General features: G+C 49.0%; 4 protein-coding genes across 8 annotated transcripts; 2 read left to right on the forward strand and 2 right to left on the reverse strand.

Annotated features, from left to right (window-relative positions):
- The first annotated feature begins 1,857 nt into the window (after nucleotides 1-1,857).
- Nucleotides 1,858-11,853, forward strand: LOC114634663 (lymphocyte antigen 6 complex locus protein G6f). Of its 3 annotated transcripts, XR_003713364.1 has the most exons (7): nucleotides 1,858-1,959; nucleotides 3,622-3,951; nucleotides 4,037-4,300; nucleotides 6,136-6,294; nucleotides 6,440-6,506; nucleotides 6,661-6,770; nucleotides 11,833-11,853. XR_003713364.1 is itself a non-coding variant. In XM_028783259.1 (6 exons), exons 1-6 carry the CDS (start codon nucleotides 1,902-1,904, stop codon nucleotides 6,683-6,685), a joined length of 903 nt encoding a protein of 300 aa, XP_028639092.1. In that variant the 5' UTR covers nucleotides 1,858-1,901; the 3' UTR covers nucleotides 6,686-6,812. The 3 variants fall into 3 exon arrangements, 2 of the variants coding, with proteins under 2 accessions (XP_028639092.1, XP_028639093.1); XM_028783259.1 differs by lacking the exon at nucleotides 11,833-11,853 and having other exon boundaries at nucleotides 6,661-6,812; XM_028783260.1 differs by lacking the exons at nucleotides 6,136-6,294; nucleotides 11,833-11,853 and having other exon boundaries at nucleotides 6,661-6,812.
- Ly6g6d (lymphocyte antigen 6 family member G6D) lies at nucleotides 8,317-15,564 on the forward strand. 3 transcript variants are annotated; one of them, XM_028783262.1, is made up of 3 exons: nucleotides 8,317-9,435; nucleotides 13,061-13,198; nucleotides 15,146-15,564. In XM_028783262.1, the coding sequence occupies exons 2-3, from the start codon at nucleotides 13,069-13,071 to the stop codon at nucleotides 15,358-15,360; spliced, it is 345 nt and encodes a 114-aa protein (XP_028639095.1). In that variant the 5' UTR covers nucleotides 8,317-9,435; nucleotides 13,061-13,068; the 3' UTR covers nucleotides 15,361-15,564. The 3 variants fall into 3 exon arrangements, with proteins under 3 accessions (XP_028639095.1, XP_028639094.1, XP_028639096.1); XM_028783261.1 differs by lacking the exon at nucleotides 8,317-9,435 and adding an exon at nucleotides 11,669-11,898; XM_028783263.1 differs by lacking the exon at nucleotides 8,317-9,435 and adding an exon at nucleotides 12,908-12,962.
- Nucleotides 8,770-10,255, reverse strand: LOC114634692 (lymphocyte antigen 6G6e-like). The gene is made up of 3 exons (XM_028783308.1): nucleotides 10,002-10,255; nucleotides 9,273-9,398; nucleotides 8,770-9,169 (listed from the first exon to the last, which is right to left on the reverse strand). Exons 1-3 carry the CDS (start codon nucleotides 10,051-10,053, stop codon nucleotides 8,949-8,951), a joined length of 399 nt encoding a protein of 132 aa, XP_028639141.1. The 5' UTR covers nucleotides 10,054-10,255; the 3' UTR covers nucleotides 8,770-8,948.
- Nucleotides 15,565-16,847: 1,283 nt separating the features above from the next.
- Nucleotides 16,848-19,426, reverse strand: Ly6g6c (lymphocyte antigen 6 family member G6C). Its single transcript, XM_028783309.1, has 3 exons — nucleotides 19,350-19,426; nucleotides 17,868-17,978; nucleotides 16,848-17,523 (listed from the first exon to the last, which is right to left on the reverse strand). The coding sequence occupies exons 1-3, from the start codon at nucleotides 19,402-19,404 to the stop codon at nucleotides 17,309-17,311; spliced, it is 381 nt and encodes a 126-aa protein (XP_028639142.1). The 5' UTR covers nucleotides 19,405-19,426; the 3' UTR covers nucleotides 16,848-17,308.
- Nucleotides 19,427-19,546: the final 120 nt, after the last annotated feature.

Below are 19,546 nucleotides of genomic sequence, written 5' to 3' on the forward strand. Positions count from 1 at the left end.
CTGGTTGCTTTTCCAGATATTGCATACAATTCTCAGCAACTACATGGTGGCTCACGATCTGATCCCCTCTTGTGGCATACAGAAATACAAGCAGGTGGAGTACCCATATACATAAACATAAATAAATCTTTTTAAAAAGATTTTACTTATTTATTTTATGTATATGATGCGTGCACTGTAGCTTTCAGACTCACCAGAAGAGGGCATCGGATCCCATTACAGATGGTTGTGAGCCACCATGTGGTTGCTGGGAATTGAACTCAGGACCTTTGGAAGAGCAATCAGTGCTCTTAACCACTGAAAGCACTCCAGCCCTAAATAAATCTTAAAACGAACAAAGTCCTAGGATTAAAGGCATGCATCACCACCACACCAAATCACCGCTCCCCCCTCCCCCCGCATATTTTAAAATTACATTTGTGTATGTATCCGTATATGTTCACAGCCTGCATGTCTGAGAGTTTTGGATTCATGCCATTGGCAGAGGGGATTTTAAGACAGCCTCGTATTGATTCTGTTATGCTGTTCTTATGCATTTCTACAATGAAAAGGAGAAAGCCAGTAAACAGCAACCTTCCATGGCCTCTGTGGCAACTTCTGCTTCCAGGTTCCTGATCCGCTTGCGCTCCCGTCTTGAGTTACTGATGAACTATGATACGGAAGCGTAAGCCCAATAAACCCTTTCCTCCTCAAGTTGCTTTAGTCGTGGTGTTTCATCACAGCAACAGTAACCTGGACTTTGACGCTTTGTTAGGGCTCCACCTAGCTTTTGTTTGTTTGTTTCTTCTCCAAGACGGAGTCTCACTATGTAGCCCTGGCTGTCCTGGAACTCACTCTGTAGACCAGGCTGGCCTCGAACTCAGAGATACGCCTGCCTCTGCCTCCCAAGTGCTGGGATTAAAGGCATGCGCCACCACTAGATTTGTTTTTCCATGTAAAGTTGACATTGAAAACTTGCCGGCACATTGTATGTTGTCTTACGGTCAGAGGACAATTTGGGAGAGCCAGTTCTTTCTTCCCACCATGTAGAGCCTAAAGATTGAGCTCTGGTTGCTAAGCTCGTTGGCAAAGGCAAAACCCTTGGAGCCGTCTCACCAGCCCAGACGAAAATAGTTTAATGGTGGAGTATATAACTCTATGGCAAATAACTTGCTCCGTGTTTGAAATGCGTAACTAGGTGTTTATAATAATGCACTCCTGTCAACTCACACCCCGGGAGGCAGATGGTCAAGAATTCAAGGTCATTTTTAGCTATACAGTGGGTTTGAAATCAACCTGGACAATTTGAAAATATGTCTCAAAAAAAAAAGTAAAAAGAAAGAAAAGAAAAAGAAAAAGCCAAAAAGAAACTAACTACTTAAATAACACATTATAATCAACCAGAAGTGTATAAAGATCTGCTTCTGTGCCCGGGCACCCATGAATAATCCAGGTCCCTGCTGTGCTTCTCCTTGAGTAACAGCTGAAGACATTCCTCAGGGGCTCTGGGACGGTCTCTGATATCCCAGGTAACCACAGGAACAGTCATTTGAGATCGCTTATGGCCTGGATGTACAGTTTTATGCTGGGTGCCAAGGATATGATCAGTCAGCGTCATTTGACTCTTGGCTGATGTCTTGGGGACAGACGAGAAGCTACAGAAGACTTCTAGGTGGAGAAGAAGATGGTATCTGGGATTCCTTCCACACAAGAGCAGCTTGTACCAGAACCTGACTCCAAGAACAGAAAGATGGAAGTTCCCTTTCCCCCAGATGACATGCAACTGAGTTTTATCTCTCCACATTCTCATGTCTCCAGAGGCCAAGTGGTCCACCCCAGGGACTGTGGGCCTTTATCTGCGTTCTGCTTCCTCCATGGAAACAGCAGGTCTTTGGAGCAGGGGAACTTAGCAAGCTCTCCCCATGGCAGTTGTAGTATTCCTCCTTCTGTTCTTGTGTGGGCTACCCCAGGCTGCTGCAGGTAAGGGGCAGGAGGTGGGGGGGGGGTCTGCAACTACTTAAGAGGTTGTGAGGTAATGCTGCTGCTTCTCCTGAGTGCTCCTGCAAACGCACGTGATTCAAGAAGACAGACTTATCTTGCTTAAACATTCTTTGCCTTTAATCCTGGAGAGACCCAGAGGAACCATGGGCCTAGGTTATATACAGTTTCCCATGTTTAAAAAAAAAAAAAGATAAACATTGAGTCTGGAGATCTAGCTCAGAGAGTGCTTGCCTAGCAGGTGCAGAGTTCTCGGTGCATCTCCAGCCAGAAGTTTGATCCTTATTACCACATAAACTTGGCACGGTGTGCTATGCCTGTAATTCCAGAACCTGGGAGGAGATAGCAGCAAGATCAGGCGATCCAGGTAGTCCTCAACTACATTTAACCTGAGGAGGGAAACATGACTTTGAATGTGTGTGGCACCACCCAGTGGGCTGCGGTCATAGGCTAAATAAAAACAGGAAAAGGCAAAGCCAGTGCAGTATAGGCATTTCCCTTTCTCTGCTCTGAGCCTGTTTCGGCCACCATAAATTTCCTGCTATAATAGGCTTAAACCATGAGTCAAAAGAAATTTTACTTCCAGCAGGGCAGTGGTGGTACATGCCTTTGATCCCAGCATTCAGGAGGCAGAGACAGGCAGATCTTTTAGTTCGAGGACAGCCTGGTCTACATACAGAGCGTTCCAGAATGGCCAGTGCTGCACAGTGAAATTTTGTCTTGAAAACCCAAATAATAATAATAACAATAATGATAATAATGATAATAATAATATACTCACTTAACTCCCTTAAGTTGCTTTAGCTAGGTATTTCTGTCAAATCAATGAGAAAAGTCACAGAAGCCCAGCTGGTCTTGAACTCTCAGCTCAAGTATTCCCTCCTCTATCTGTCTCTGAACGCTTTGACTACATGTGCGTCACCATACCCAGCTTCCAGCTCCCCTTACTTTATTCTTATTTGTTTGTTTTGAGACAGAGTATTGCTTTATAACAGCCTTGGCTGTTATACATTTTATTATATAAATATATAATATATTTATTATATGGTGCAACCCTTCCTCCTCAGCTTCCCGAGTGCTTGTATCCCTTGTGTGCTACCTGGCTTTGTTCCCGTCAGGAGAGAAAAACAGATGAGTCACTATGTGAAGAGATAAGGGATGTCACCAACTATTGCAGCCTCCTTCTATCCTGACCCAGACAGAGCTTCTCACTGCCAAGGAGAGACAGAGAGCCTTTCCACTCTTTCCCTCCCCTCCCCAAGTCTGTCTGGGACTTGTGTATCCCAGGGTAGCCTTGAACCCCTTAAACAGCCGAGGGATGGCACTGAACTCCCGATCATCCTGACTCTGGGTACTGGGATCACAGGTATGCACTGCACATTCAGCTTATGGGTTTAAGCCATGCTGGGGACCAAAGTCACGCACACTAGGCAAACACTCTGCCAGCTATCCAAAACCTCAGGCAAGCACTTTACCGACTGAGCTACATTCCCAGCCTGCCTCCCTTTCTTTGTACCAGTCACTGGAGAAATGTGTGCTCACCGGTGCATGGGAGACCCCAGAAGGAAAGGAAGGCAGGAGTTAGAGATAAAGCAGGGGCTTGCTGAAGGCCTGGACAGCCTTGACAGTGCTCTTTCTCCACAGACAGCATCCAGACCATCTATGTAGCCTCAGGGGAGTCAGTGGAGATGCCATGTCCTTCGCCCCCCTCCCTACTTGGGGGTCAGCTCCTAACCTGGTTCCGCAGCCCTGTACCAGGCTCCTCTACCATCTTGGTAGCCCAGGTCCAAGTAGACAGGCCAGTCTCAGACCTTGGGAAACCTGAACCTGATTCCAGGTTCAAACTCCTCGGAAACTATTCCCTATTGCTGGAGGGGTCCAGAGATGAAGACGCCGGGCGGTACTGGTGTACTGTGATGGACCAGAACCACAAGTACCAGAACTGGAGGGTGTATGATGTCTCTGTTCTCAAAGGTGAGTTGGAGTCTGAAGACCTCTCTGGACACTGGAGATTAGGGAAAACCACACGAGGAACTGAGGAGCCCCTCTCTCTTGCCAGGATCCCAGTTCTCTGTGACGTCTCCAGATGGCCCCTCTTGCTCAGCCCTCCTGTGCTCTGTGGTCCCTGCCAGGCGTCTGGACTCGGTGACCTGGCAGGAAGGAAGGAATCCCGTGAGAGGACACGCTCAATACTTCTGGGGAGAAGGGGCTGCCCTGCTCTTGGTATGTCCCACAGAGGGGGTTCCCGAGACCAGGGGCCGAAGGCCAAGGAACATCCGCTGCTTGATGCCTCAGAACAAAAGATTCAGCTTTAGCCTGGCAGGTAAAATGGCGGAGGGAATGGAAAAGGGTATTCTCTCCAGCACGTCTCTCAAAGTTGGGGAAGAAGGCAAATCACGCCAGTAACTAGAGGGTCACTTTTCTACAGGGGAAGGCTCCCCCAACCCCCTCAGTGACCAAGTTTATCACAAAGAATAGTTGATTAAACCAACTTCCTGCTTTCCCAGACCAGACCAGAAACCAAGGCCTACTTTGGTGGGATATACCACTGTTTAGAAAGGGGTTCATCTAGGGGTGAAGAGAGAGCCCGGCCAAGTAAAGTGCTTGCAGCACAAACATGAGAATCTGAGTTTGAACTCAGGAGTCACAAAAAAGAGCCAGTCGTGATGACTGCAGACTTGTAGTTCCAACACTAGGGAAACCAAAGCAGACGGGCCCCTGGGGCTCTCAAGTCAGCCAGCCTGGCCTGCTTGGTGAGCTCTAGGCCAGTGACAAACTTTGTCTCACAAAATAAGGTGGATGTCTCTTAAGGAAAAACACCGGCAGTTGTCTGCCAGCCACTAGGCATGTGCTTGCACGCCTATACTCACATGAATACACACACAGGCATGCGCGCGCGCGCACACACACACACACACACACACACAAGAAAGAAATAGGCTGATTTAAGCAGAGCAGAGTGGCACATACCTCTTAGCATGTGGGAGGTAGAAGGAGGATCAAAAGTTTGAGGACAGCCTTCGCTATATAGTGAGTTCAAAGCCAGCCTGCATTACATGGGATCCTGCTTCTCTAAAAATAAGCAAAATCATCAAAGTAATAAAAGAAACCGGCCTGGGCTGAAGAAATGGCTCAGTGGTTAAGAGCACTGACTGCTCTTCCAGAGGTCCTGAGTTCAAAGCCCAGCAACCACATGGTGGCTCACAACCACCTGTAATGGGGTCTGATGCCCTCTTCTGATGTGTCTGAAGACAGCAACAGTGTACTCACATACATAAAATTAATAAATTAATCTGAAAGAAAGAGAGAAAGAAAGGAAGGAAGGAAAGAAGAGAGAGAGAGAGAGAGAGAGAGAGAGAGAGAGAGAGAGAGAGAGAGAGAGAGAAAAGAAATAGGCCAGTGTCTTAATCCTAGCTCTCAGGAGGCAGAGGCAGTCAATGTCTTTGAGTTAAAGGCCAGCCTGGTCTACATAGCAAATTTTAGGCCAACCAGGGATATATAGACAGGCCCTGTACTCCCATTCTCCTGAACTCTACCAAAAAAAAAAAAAAAAAAAAAAAAAAGAAAGAAAGAAAGAAAGAAAGAAAGGAAGAAAAGAAACAAGAAATAGGCCAGAATATAAGCCAAGCATGTATTTTGCCTCCCAGGACTCAGAAGGCTGACACCAGAGTTCGAGACCAGTCTGGCCTCCATGAGACCCTGTCTCAAGAACAAATAGAAGAAACAGACTGATCTATTATTTGTATGGACTTTTCCATGATGGAGAGGAAGTGCACAGGGATTTCTGGGATGCTGACTTCTGAAGAAGGGGTCGCATAGACTGCGGTATAATGGTCTATTGATAGAGAAGGCAGAAGCAGAACGCTTATAATTGTTATACGAAATAAAAGGCCATTATGTTCAGATGAACGCTACCCAATGGAGAATAACCCAGTTATCAGTCTGAGAGAGGGAGCGAACAGCCATTGTGTCAGGACAGAAAGGTTTCAGCAAGGCCTAGAAGATGACGTTTGAATAAGGAACTGGAGAAATGCAAACTCTAAAGCCCTCTTTTTTTTTCTTTTTCTATTTTCATGTGTGTGATTTGCATGTGCGCGTGGATATTTGCGTGTGTGTGTGTGGGCGCTGCCTGTCATCCTTCTTTTGCTGTTACGACAGCTTCCGAGGAACCTTCTCCCACTGTTTGTACCCCTCTCCCAAGCTGGGATGTGCCCTGGGTACTGGTGCTGCTGTTCACAGCAGGCCAAGGGGTCACCATCATAGCACTCAGCATAGTGATCTGGAGGCGGCGGAGGACCCAGGGGTCTCAGGACAGAGGTGAGTCTTTTCCCAGAGAGGTCACTTGGGTGTGAGGCAAAGGGTTAGGCTCACTCTAGACTTCGTCTGCTCTAGGGGAGGAGTGGCAAGGAACATACCCCTGAATTACCTGGTGATATCACATCGCATGGTTTCTTTCCCCCAGAACCCTCAATTCCTCATTTCAAACCTGAAGTCCAGGTGTATGAGAACATCCACTTGGCCCGGCTAAGGTAAGGAACAACAGGGGATGGCGCCTTAAACCCCAGAGGGGCTGAGCATGAGAGATCGTTGCCTGGAACCTGGGGTTGGACTGTAGATGGGGGTGCCGGCTCCTGAGAAAGCCCGGGAGATTTAACACAGCTTTTGGCTTTGCAAACTCTTCAGCCCGCCCACGCACAAGACCACATGACCTCGGAGACATCCACCTCGGAGAGCCTGACCAACAGCCCTGTGTTGCCGGCCACTGACACCTGAAGGATTCCCTGGAAACCTTGGTGAAGGGGTGGATGAGGGTGTGACTTCTACTAGGTTTCCAACAGCCACTAAGCTGGAGGAGGGGTGGGGGCGGGGACAATGTAAGGAAGGGAGTAACTTCATTCTGTGATGTCACCTACAAAAAAAAAAAAAAAGTCGTGGTGTCCTGTCTCAAAGCAGCCAGCGCAGCAGTGACTCAGAGTGAGGAGGGAGTATTATGGGGTCTGGGGATCTGTTGGCAGGAGGGACAGGAAGAGTCCAGAGACATGAGAAATGGTGTGGCATCTGTCGTAGGAGAGGCTGAAATACGTGTGGGGAGGAACAAGGGAGAGAAATGTGGACAGACCCAGATGCAGAGTCTGGGAAATAGCAGCCCCAAACCGCAGATGTGAGAGACAGAGAAAACAGAAGACTTAATGGGTTTCCAAGTAAATCTGACCTTCCCTCCCCATGTTTCTTCTCACAAAGAGAAGCTGAGAGGGAACAAGACCTCTTTAGTCAGGCCCCAGACTTCCTCAGACGGAACAGGAGGGAACCAAGCCCAAAAGGGAATGTCTGTCTTCAGCCCCTCACCCCCACCCCAGAGCTCTGTCCTCCTTATCCCAGGCACACATATGCTCCTCTGTGGTTCTCTACGGGCAGCTTATCACTTCTGACTCACTGTGAGCTCTGACCCTCGAACCCACTGGTCCCTTTCTATCTCCCTGGGTAGTGGAAGCATACACAAGGGTTAGCAGATACATCCCTCGTGGAGTGAGTACCTCTAGGCTGTCCAAACAGAGGAAGTGAAAGAGGGTGTCAATGCTCCCGAAGAAGCCGGACTCCAGACCACAGGCCCCTCACAGGCAGCTTGGCCAGGTGCCCCTTCTGACTCTTGGTTCAAGCTTGGCTCTCAAAGGAGGGAGCAGGCTTCTTGGACGTTGCCTGCAGCCTACAAACTACAGCAGCTTAAGTTCAGGTATTGGCAGGAGAGAAGACGACAGCCACACAAATGGAAACTGGGGTCAGGGAGTACCATTCAGGGTCGAATGTGGCAGCCCAACCTACCAAGCATTCTTGTTTGTTCATATGAGTGTGTGTGTCTGTGTGTGTTTGTATACATACAAGTACACATGTACACACAGAAGATATCATATGTCCTTATTCCTTTGAGACAGGGTCCTATCACGGAGCTAAGCTCATGGCCAGCTCGTGGCCAGCTCATGGCCAGCTTGTGGCCAGCTCGTGGCCAGCTCGTGGCCAGCAATCCCCACAGATCCCGGTCTCTGCCCCTCATTTGGCACCAGAGTCACAAGCACTCGTGTGTGGCTATACCTGGCTTTTTATTTTAATTTTTAAAAATGTTATGTGTGTTGGCGTTCTGCCTCCATGTACATCTCTGGACCACATTTGTTCAGTGCCTGAGGAGGCCGGTTTACAGGATTTCCTGGGACTGTAATTGCAGATGCGGTGAACCATGTTGGTACCAGGAACTGAACCTCGGGTCCTCTGCTCTTAGTCACTGAGCTTTTAAAGTGGCTGCCTGCATCCAAAACAGCATTGTGCTTACACTGCACATGCTGGTTCTCAGGGAACCGCCTGTTCTGCCTGCTGTAGTTCATTTTTGAAGTGCACACTCGTGTGTTTCACCAATACACTAGATGCATCGTTACCAGGCTCACAGACAGCTCTCTTACTGTTTTTATATCTTATTTATTTATTTATTTATTTATTTATTTATGGTGTAGAGGATTGAACCCAGGGCCTTGTGTAAGATAGGCAAGTACTCTGTCACTGAGCTATACCTCTACCCAATAGCCCTTTTATTAAATACACTCTTTATGGCTACCCAAGGTAGCCCTCTGTTCTTAAGACCTTTGGGTACCAAGCTAGATGTCCCCTGGTACTACTCCACTTTTCACCAGCCCCAGGGACACTTCTGTCCCTTTGCCTGGGACCCCGTAGCTCATTTAGGGTAGCTGACCTAGGACATCTAGGCTTAAAGACAGCAGGAGTCTCTTACGAGGTGAGGTTCTGGACACTTGCATGCGGGAGGCAGGACTCTGGCTGTAGAAACCGGGTCTATAGAGGTTCTGGGTTAGGTGGCTGAGGTTTTCATACAAAGTCATACTCTTGAGTGTGTCTCAAAACATCTGTGCAGGAATTTTCACGTCCATGGTGACATCGGAGTCCTGGGTTGACAGCCGTGGATCCACGGGCTAGAGGAAGATACGTACTCCCCCGCCAAAGATAGTCGCAAGGGGTAGCAGAGTCGTGAGGGGAAGGCTGAGGGGTCGCTGTGAGGCAGCGGCATTGCATAGATTCTGCTCACAGCACTGGTGCCGGAGAGCGTAGGACCGTGACCAGTAGGTCGTATGGCCCAGCAGAGGGCACTGGGCTCTTGGGAGGCAGCCTTTCCGCTCGATGACCTCATTTTGCTCTGTGGGACAAAAGAGGAACGCTGAGGTTCGGGCGGCAGGAACGGGCAGAAAAAAGAGAGGTGAAGAGCCACCTCAAGAAGGGCCATCGGACCAGAGTCCTACCTGAGGTGCCAACACTGACACCACACACCTCGTCCTCCCCACACTCCGTGGGAACAGGGTAGCAGGGCTTGGCAAAGCTGCAGGTGTAGCAGTGGAGCCGTCCTCTGGTTGGGGAAGTGGTGAGACCTGTTGGGTCAGCAGAGATCAAGGCAGGAAGGAGAAGGTAAGAGGCAAAGTCCAGACCTCTGGGACACACAGAGAGCTGACACACAAAGGAGGGAGAGAGCCATAAAACAGAAGAAGCAGACAGGAATATAAAATAGCTAAGGAAGAAAGAGGATGCAAAGAATCAGGCAGAAACAAGAGGGACACAGTGACCGGGACAGACAGACAGGAACAGAGAGTGGCAAGAGGGAGGGATGCAAAAGCCAGACGCATGAACAGGAAGGAAGGGGAGACCCAAAAGTGAATTAGATGGTACCAAAGACAGAAGGAAACAGGAGTTGGCTTTGACCAAGGCACTGAACACAGAGCAGGATGTGAGAGGCAAACGGTGGGAACAGACAGCTGCTCGCAAATATTCCCCCTCCCTCTGGCCTTTGGAGACATAGCTTTACATAGCCCAGGCTGGCCTGGGAGTCCAGAGCCTCCTACCTCAGACTCCCAATGTTCTAAAATCTCCCCATTTCTCTCCACCTCTGTCAGCTCTGTTTGCTTTCTCCATCTCAGCCCTTGCACAAGCCCCTGTCCCAGCTCTCTGCTCCTTGTGGATTCCCCAGTGTCCCTTACCCAGTGTTCCCGAGAGGAACAGGATGCCAAGGAAGGCGCTGGACAGACCCATGGCAGGAATGGCTCAGCACTCTGGGAGGGCACGATCTGTACCCCGAGTCAGACACACCTGCCCAAGACAGGGAGGAACCAGCAAACCAACAGACCGAGGGAGAGAATCTGGGGTGTGGAGAAGAGAGAGATTCGCCTGCCTGATGCAACAGCCCTCTGTTCCCACACCTGAGGCTCCTGCTCATGCTTGCCTTGAGGGTCTTCTGTTTTCTCCCTGTTTGTTAACTTGGCCCAGCTGTCTGCCTCTCTAGAGTTGTGTCTGCCGCCTTCCCTCCTGCCTCCTCTCTCCCTCCCGCTCTCAACCTGTTCTTGGTTCTCTTCGTTTTTTTTTTTCTTTTTTTGTTTTTTGTTTTTGTCTGTTCCCATCAGAGAGTGTATGCCTCTCAAGGTCACACTTTGAACCCTCCCCTGCCCTAGATGTCAGAGTCCTGTTTGAGTGTGGTATCAACAAAGCCCACCCACCCATCCCCACACCCCACCCCACCCACCAAGCCCAGCTGTTGGGGGGCCCTACCCCACCCAGCTCACATGCCTTTGATTCACTCCCCCAATCCCAAGCTTCGACATTGCTACCCCATAATTACCCCTCCTGGCTTTACTACGTTGCAGGAAAGAATTAATCAGGAGCCGGGCTAGAAGGATGTATGTCCTTCCTCTAAGGAGAACTTGGAAAGGAAGACTGGATAGGTTTCCAGGATGGGACAGTGACTATGAAGGAGGTTAGGGATTAAGACACTGGGTGGGCACAGGTAGTCTTAGAGGGTTTATCTAACTCCAGGGTAGCCCTGGGTTCTGTTCCCAATACCAAGAGCGCCACGGCAAGGAAGAGGGTGGTGGGCCTCTCAGCACCTATACCCTGAAAATAACTGGAGATCCCACAGAACTTTCCTTTGTATGAATTCTATCAATATTTACCATATCAGGGGCTGGAGAGATGGCTCAGTGGTTAAGAGCACTGATTACTCTTCCGGAGGTCATGAGTTCAAATCCCAGCAACCACATGGTGGCTCACAACCATCTGTAATGAGATTGGTTGCCCTCTTATAGGTGTCTGAAGATAGCTTCAGTGTACTTACATATAATAAATAAATAAATAAATAAATAAATAAATAAATAACCTTTGAAAAAATATTTACCGTATCAGAAATAAGCAGGCTCCTGGGATAGATCAGTAGGTAAAAGTGCCTGTGGTACAAGCTGAGGGCCTGAGTTTGAACCCTGGAACCCACAGAAAGGTGGGAAGAGAGAGCCAACAGCACAGTCATGCTCTGGTCCCCACAAGTGCATGGCAGCATGCATTCACCTGGACTCACAAGGAAACAAATAATACATTTTTATTAACTTATTTTGGGGGGCTTTCCTTGACTGACCCGGAACTCACTATGTCAACCTGATTGGCCTTGAATTCACAAAGATCCACCTGCCTCTGGACATTCACTACCACACATGACTATTGTTAAAAACTTGTTTTTAATTCTCTCTCTCTCTCTCTCTCTCTCTCTCTCTGTGTGTGTGTGTGTGTGTGTGTGTGTGTGTGTGTGCGCATAGATACACACATGTGAGTACAGAAGCCCAGAAGCCAGAGAGGACATTAGATCCTCTGGAGCAGTAGTTACTACTGTTCAACATGGGTGTTAGGAAAGGACGCTGTTCTTCCAAGAGAGCAAGTGTTCTTATCACTGAGATATCTATCCCTCAGCCCTAAGTAAATCCTATTTTAAACGAGACTAAGGGGGCTGGAGAGATGGCTCAACAATTTAAAGCACTTTTGTTCTTGCAGAGGACCCTGGTTCGATTCCCAGCACCCACATGGTGGCTCACAACCAACTGTTAACTCCAGTCCCAGGTGCTTCTTCTGGCCTCCACTGGCTCCAGGCACACGTGTGGGCACACACATGGGCACACACGTGGGGCACATTACATGTAGGGAAAACGTTTATTCACATATAATAAGTCTTTTTAAGAAAGAAATTAAAATAAGAAGTCAGATGTGATGGCACATGCCTATAATCCCAGCATAGAGGAGACTGAGACAGGAGGATTGTCATAAATTTGAGGCTAGCATGGACTACATGCTGATTGGCAGGCTAGCCTAGGCTGTGTCTAAGATTGCCTCAGCAAGCAAACACACACACACATACACACACTATATACATATATGTATATATAATTTAAAACAATAAAATAAAGTATATAGACATTTAAAATTGGTATGGAAGCCAGGCATGGTGATGCATGCATGTAATCCCATCACTTGAGACTCTGAGGCAGAAGGATCAGGAGTTCAAAACCAGCAACAATCAGCTAGCTAAATGAATAATTAGGTATGGTTATATTCATTTAACAAATAAAAAAATATTATATGTTAGGAAGATATAGCTTTGTGAAAAATAATAATTACCCTCTGACGACCCAGACAGGAGAATGGTACTGTTTTACGTTTCTGAGAATCCGGTTAATGTTGGTTATAATCAAAGGTGGCTGGGTTTTCATAACCTACTTCTGGATTCCGTCTGGAATGTAGATGAGCAAGAACATCTGAGGATGGACAATTGAAAAAAGAAGACCCTTGGGTTTCTGGAGGGGTTTAGGGCCCCCCTGGGGGAGGGTCTTGGGCCACCATTCTGGAACTAGTGCTGCGAAGTGGAGAGGGTTGGGGCTTCAGAGGATGCTCACGGCCACCCATGGGGGCCCCTCCCTATACCCATTGGGGCCCTGGTGCTTGCTGGGGGAGACTCTTTCCTCGCTGTTTATTGCCCTATAAAGCTCAAGGCGAGGGGGATATAAGGCTGGTGGAGTAGAGCCTGAGGGGGGGAGGGAGGGAGGGAGAGGCGCTACAGGCATAAGCGAACGTGATGAACCCCCAGCTGCTCGGGATCCTGCTCTGCGCCCTGCTAGGGGCTGCCCTGGGTAAGGAAGAAGTAAGAGTGCCTCAGGCACAGGCCCCGTCCTTCCCTCTGCTAGGACTCCTCTAAGAGCCGGATCCAGTCCCTCCTCTTTCCTGCCAGGACACCGCATGCGGTGCTATGACTGCGGTGGAGGCCCCAGCAACTCCTGCAAGCAGACAGTGATCACCTGCGGTGAGGGTGAGCGCTGCGGCTTCCTGGACCGCAAACCTCAACCCAGCTCGGAACAAGTCAAGCAATGTGAGTCCTCGGTTGTCCACCCATCCCCCTTCCCGTTGCTTCCAACCGGCGCGGGCCCCCCACCCCCCGCGCCTTCAATCCGGCTGGTTTCCACCCTTCCCAGTTCAATCTGGCTTAGGGCAGATGGTGCCACTGTTGTAGTGGGGCACTGGCTCCTGGCGCTGTGCCTTGAGAAGCCCGACACTCGGCAGGCGCTCCCACTTTACTCTCCATACAGCCCCTCATAGCCCTTGTTAGTGAGAAGCTGTCTCCTAAGATCAGAGGCAAAACGTTAAAACCAAACTCCAAAGTTCAACTTCAACTGTCAAGCGTTGACTAAGGTCTGGAAAGGGTATGGCGTGTGTGTGTGTGTGTGTGTGTGTGTGTGTGTGTGTCTGTGTGTGTGTAATACTTTTATTTGAAGTCATTTGGTTGACAGGAAAATTACAAAAGAAATGTACAGAGTTCCTGTTTGTGCCCAGCTTCTTCAGGTGCTAACATTCCGGTGTCATTACTGAGATCAGAAAATGACAGTTCTATACTAATTAACCTAGGCTTATATTCAGTGGAACACACATCTTTTTTTTCCTGGCCTAAGCTCAAAGCAGATATTCCACTGATTTCTTATTTATTTATTTTACTTATTTGTAGTAATTATTTTGTTTATTTGGCTTGTATTTTGGGTTGATGTGGTTGGTTGATTGGAAACAGGACAACATTATGTATTTTTGGCTGGCCTGGAACTCACTATATAGACCAGACTGGACTTGAACTCACAAAGATCTGCTCACTTCCTGAGTGCTAAGACTAAAGGCAGGTATGAGCCACCAGGCCTTGCTTAAAATAATTTTTTTTTACATTTTAAAATTAATTTTATGTGTGTGAGTATTTTCCTGTGTGTATGTTTGTGTATCACAGGCCTACCTGCTGCCTGCGGAGGTCAGGAGAGAGGGTAAAAGCCTCTGGAACTGGAGTTACAGGTGATAGTAAGCCACCGAGTGGGTGCTGGGAGCTGAACCAAGTCCTCTGGGACAGTATTGAGTGCTCTGAATCACTGAGCTGTCTCCCCAGCCCCAATTTACTATTATTTTTGAAAAATTTATTTTTACATATGAACATGTATGTATGTATGTATGTCTGAGTGTATGCCACATGTTCGTGAGTATCCTCAGAGGAGAGAAGAATATATTAGATTCTCTGGGGCTGGAGTTACAGACATGAGCTTTCTCTCCAGATGTATATGTATATGTGTATGTGTATGTGTATGTGTATGTATATGTGTATGTGTATGTGTATGTATGTATATACACTTATTTTTAAGTCAGGGTCTCACATTTCCCAGGCTGGCCTCCAATTTGCTATAAATCCAAGGATGACCTAGACCTTGGTAGCCTCCTTTCTCGGCACTGCATGTGCTACCACATCCTGTTGATTTTGGTGTATTTTGGTGGTGTGGGTTAAATCAAAGACTTGTGCACACTAAGCAAGCATTTTACTAAGTGAGTTTCATTCCCAGATCTATCTGCTGTTTTGTTGATACAGGGTCTTATTTTATAGCCCTTTAAGTCAATGGGTCAATTGGACAGGCCTTGAACTCCTGGCAATCCTTCTGCCTCACCCTCCTGAGTAGCAGTTACAAGCTACTGAGTAGCAGTTACCAGTGTGTCCATCTTTTGTTTCATTTAGGTAACAGAGCTGGGTTACAAACTGTCCCTTTTGTATTTAGCTGTCATTTTCCCATGGTGAGGCTGGGACAGGAGTGGTACTGGGCTCCTGAGATACCCTAGCATCACTGATTAGGTCAGCCTGCTGGCTCGAATCTCTTGGTTTCAGAGAGGTACGTTTTGTTTGTTTTGAGAGGGCAGAGTATATCCCTTTTGAGTCCCTGGACGTTGTAACTGCTCTCTCTCACAGAAGGCAAGTCCTGCAGTCAGGAGTTTAACACCCCAGTGCCGTTCTTTCTCCCAGCCTCTGTGACCTTGAGCCATCACTACCCAGCCTGCGTGGCCACGCACCATTGCAATCAAGTGGCCATAGAGTCAGTGGGAGACGTGACTTTCACAACCCAGAAAAACTGCTGCTTCGGAGATCTCTGCAACGGCGCCGTGGCAAGCTCCGTGACCCCGTTGTGCATCTTGGCTGCAGTCGTTACCACCCTGGCCTGGCTCTTGCCAGGACTGTAGAGCGGGAGAGTAGGACTGAGGGCAGGGAAGGGATTGAGGGATCAAGGGAGTGAGGGAGCTGGGCATCCAAGGTAAGAAGACAAGCACTCCGTTGTGTGCCTTTAAAACTGATGGACTATTCTAGAGACTATTTGTAAAATTATTTGTTTTTTATTCTTTGAGTTGAGGTGCTGGGATTAAAGGCGTTAGCCACCACTACTCGGATGTTCGTTTGTTTTTTTGAGACAAGGTTTTTCTAGGTAGCTCTGGGCATCTTGGAACTCACTCTGTAGGCCAGGTTGGCCTCGAACTCACAGAGATCCACCGGCCTCTGTCTCCCAAAGGCATGTGCCACTGTTCCCAGCTTCTGAGTACCTTCTGTTGAGAAGATTGAAGGGATAAACATGGGTTATCTGGCTTCTAGTTTGGTCAACAACAGTCCATCGGACCTATCCGTAGACCTGATCCAATGATAGCCCTCAAAACAATGGAGACTCGGTCCTCAGTGGCTCCTGGGACCTGCAGCTAGGCAGACTCTTCCTTCCCATTGAGGGTAACTGAGGGGAAGGTTGAGCAGAGGGTTACCAGACTCCCAATAGGAAGGAGTATTTTGAACTGAGAAAGGAAAGTTGCTTGAATAACCCAGTTAGAAAGCTATCTCAGAGGTGGAAACAACAGCCAGCTCTGTCTGCACACACCTTTCCTTTCTGGGACACCCTCAAGCTAGGCTGCACCTGCTACTTGGCAGGGTGTAGTCTAAATTTAGGATAAGGGTTGTTTCTCTAAACACTGGTGTCAGTGTGCCACCCTCAGGTATGGGAAGGGAGCAAGGCTTGAAAAACCTGCTCTTCCATTTGGTCAGCCCAGCCTCTGCGAAACTCCCCGGAGACTTCTTAGGCAAGCACAGGGTGGGGTTGGGGGGTGAGATTTCCATGGAGAGGCTCTTCCCCACCTCGCTCTCTTCTCCTCCCCCTCCCCCTCCTCCTCTCCCTCGTCCTCATCCTCGTCCTCCTCCTCCTCCCCTTCTGCCTCCCCCTTCCCTTCTCCCTCCCCCTCCCCCTTCTCCTCCTCCTTCCCTACCATCTTTGCCTCCCAAGTGCTAGGATTAAAAGGGAATTAGGGCTATTGCTTCTTCTTTACTTTCTCTTTTTCTTTTCTGTTTTTTTTGTTTGTTTCTTTCTTTTGTTTTTTTGAAACAAAGTTTCTCTATATAGCTTGGCTGTCCTAAAATTCCCTCTGTAGACATGGATGGCCTGGAAGTCACAGAGCTCTGTCTGCTTCTACCTCCTAAGTGCTGGACTCTAGGCGTATACCACCACCACCTGGCCATCCCAGCCTCTTTCTTTCTGAGACAGGATCTTATGTGGTTCATGCTGGCCTTGAACTTGCTATAGAGTCAAAGATGATCTCAAACTCCTCCTGCCTCTGGCCCCCAGGTGTTGAGATTACAGAGGAAAACCACCATGCCCAGATTAGCATTTATATCTCCTGACAATTAAACACAAAGCTTATTAGACACTGACATTTATTTCTCAAGATAGAAAGAGATGAGCAGAGGGTCTGGTGAGCCAGGCCCATGCAATGAGGTCAGCGGGTCCTTTGGGGATCACTCCCTGGAGACAAGACAGTAGTTCTTCAAGACCTAGATCTCAGAGGCACAGCAGTGTGTGTCCGAGGAGGGAGCTCTTTCAGTGGCCAGTAGAGGAGGTAGAGTGTTCTAGAAGGAAATGGGAAAGGACTTGGGGTGGAGGAAGGGGGCTGAGGGTAACAAGTGAGGGAACAGAGAGGTGGCTAGGAAGACCACTCTAGGCACAGTCCCATGAAATCAATGGGATAGGACTAGGAGAAGGATCTTCAGGAGGGCCAGGGGTGAGGAGGAGAGAACGTTCTGGAAAGCTGGAGCTCTGAGGACACAGGGAGAAAGCTTCAGGCTACAGCAGGTGGGAGAAGTGTAGCCATGGAGGGGGTCTCAATGCAATAGCCAGAGGCCAAGGCCAGCCAAGGACGTGAGGGAGATGAGGGCCAGCGCAGGCGTGGGCCTCGGAGCCGGGCTGTTACAGTTATCCTTGTCACAGCAGGTGGTGTTGTAGTTCAGGCCGAGCTTGTGGTTGGTTTCGTTGAAGACCTCCCGACAAGGCTCCTCTGGTGTGCCACAGCGCAGGTTAGAGAAAACCCACATCTTCCCTAGAGGCAGGAGCCAACGGAGAAGGGCTCAGCGGTGGGCATTGGCTTGCCTGCGTCCATTGGCTACTCTAGTGACCTGCTTGGTTTCACTCTTCTTTCCTCAAACTCTAATCATCCTTCCCGAGCATGAGCCACGCCCCTCCTCCTGGGACCAGCGCTCATTCTTGGGGTCAACACAAGCATCCACTAACACAGTAGACACACAGGTCAGCGCCTAGCACATAATCATCTTTGACCAGACACACAACATCACTGCTGTAACTCTCTGTCCTACCTCTGGGTGGGCTTCAGTCCCAAAGAGCCTCTCCCACCCAGCCCCTCCCTCCCAGAGAAGAGGGTGTTACCAAGGTACACGTTTGTTGTCAGGCATTTGTGGCCGGGCTCCAGGCGACAGGACTGGCGATCCACACAGCCCAGCATAGGGACTTTGTAGCAGGAGTGACATCGAATGTCAGCTGGGGAGACAACAAGTTGGGTTGAGGTCATGGGACATCTGAGTCACCTGAGGATGGGCTGAGTTAGGGGTTAGGATGGGGAACTGCCACATTAAGCAGGCAGTGCCTCCCACCTGCTTTGTTCAGAGACAGAACAGGTGAGTAGTACGGCGAAAGTGCACAGTGGTGTGGGCCCTGGGCAGAGGTGTTTGTTCTAGGTGGAAATCTAAATACCTTCCTCCACCCCAGCCTGTTAGAGATGAGTCAAGAGTGGTACTAACAAAAACCCGGGGCCGAGGATGGCTGGGATATGTAGAAGCAGGGATGGGGTAGAGGTTAGGGCCTGGGGTGACACTTGAAATAGGAAGAGAGAAGTTAAAGAGTTCACAGAGCAGTCGGAGATGCCATGAAACTGCAGCTGCAAGAAAGCCATCGGTGGCCAGCTTTAAAAGTGGACTGGACCTCTGCCAAGAGCTTGGGAAGAACCAGTCCTGAATAATTGCCTCTACTGTTCTGGCGCTCGCTCTATGGACGAAGGGTAACACCTGGCAGATGGATCATTGGCCTATCTTAACATCTAACAAGAATGGAGAGGGTTGGTACAGTGGGTGGCACACCAGGATGCCTGGGTTGGGTAACTCCAGATGTGAGCACCCAAAGGTCCATGAAGGAACAGTCAGACCAGAGGAGCCCAGATAGCCTCCAGGAAACACATCTCACTTTAGGGTAAGTGCTGCGACATCTCCTCCGTAGAAGGCTTGGGGAAGGTTTCTGATTCTTGGAAAGGCTGTATACAGTCACTGGAACCTCCCAGAGGGACCATCGCTAAGCACCTCCATGGAGTGGCATGGGATCCTTTCTGTGAGGACACTCAGCTCAGGGCAGTGGTGAGCGAAGGCAGGTATGCTAATTCTGGATGTTGGAACTGGCTAGGCAGACATGTTACAGTGTGCAGGAAAGGCTCACGCTCACTGGGAAGTAAGAGACCTAGTACCAAGTCAGGTGAAAAAAGAGGGCCAGGCCAATACGGGGCTAAGAGAAAACAGCAGTGGAGACCTGGGTCCTTAATAATGGACCAAAGAGCCTACGTGGGATTACATGTGTAATCCCAGCATTTAAGAGGTAGAGGCAGGAAGATCAGGAGTTCAAACCAGCTTTGGCTACAGGAGACTGCCAAATCAAGACACAAGAAATGGAGTGAGGAAATGAAGGAAAGGAGTAAGGAAAGAAAGGAAAGGAAACATGGAGCCCACCACGCTCAGAGATATCTGGTCCTGGAAGCGCTGGTGAGACTAAACCAGGTAGGGTTGGGACTTTTTGGGATCCTGAGTAGAGGGAAGTATGAAGTATTGGGTAGGGTTGGGGTGGGGCCTGGGGCCCCTAGGCACTCACCTGAGACCCAGCAGTAGAGTAGGGCAGACAGGGTGAGCAGGAGGAGGCGTTTCATGGTGAGGGTCCTGAGAATGTTCACAGCCCTAGCAGTTGACAGAAGATTCCCAGGGATCCAGCTCTGAGAGTTGAGCGGTCTTTTGGGAATTTATAATCCCGATGACTCCTCCCCTCTAAGCCTCTGCCCTCTGTGGGCACCT

Source organism: Grammomys surdaster, unplaced genomic scaffold, assembly GCF_004785775.1.
Source record: "Grammomys surdaster isolate TR1022 unplaced genomic scaffold, NIH_TR_1.0 1055, whole genome shotgun sequence".
NCBI classification, from domain to species: Eukaryota; Metazoa; Chordata; class Mammalia; order Rodentia; family Muridae; genus Grammomys; species Grammomys surdaster.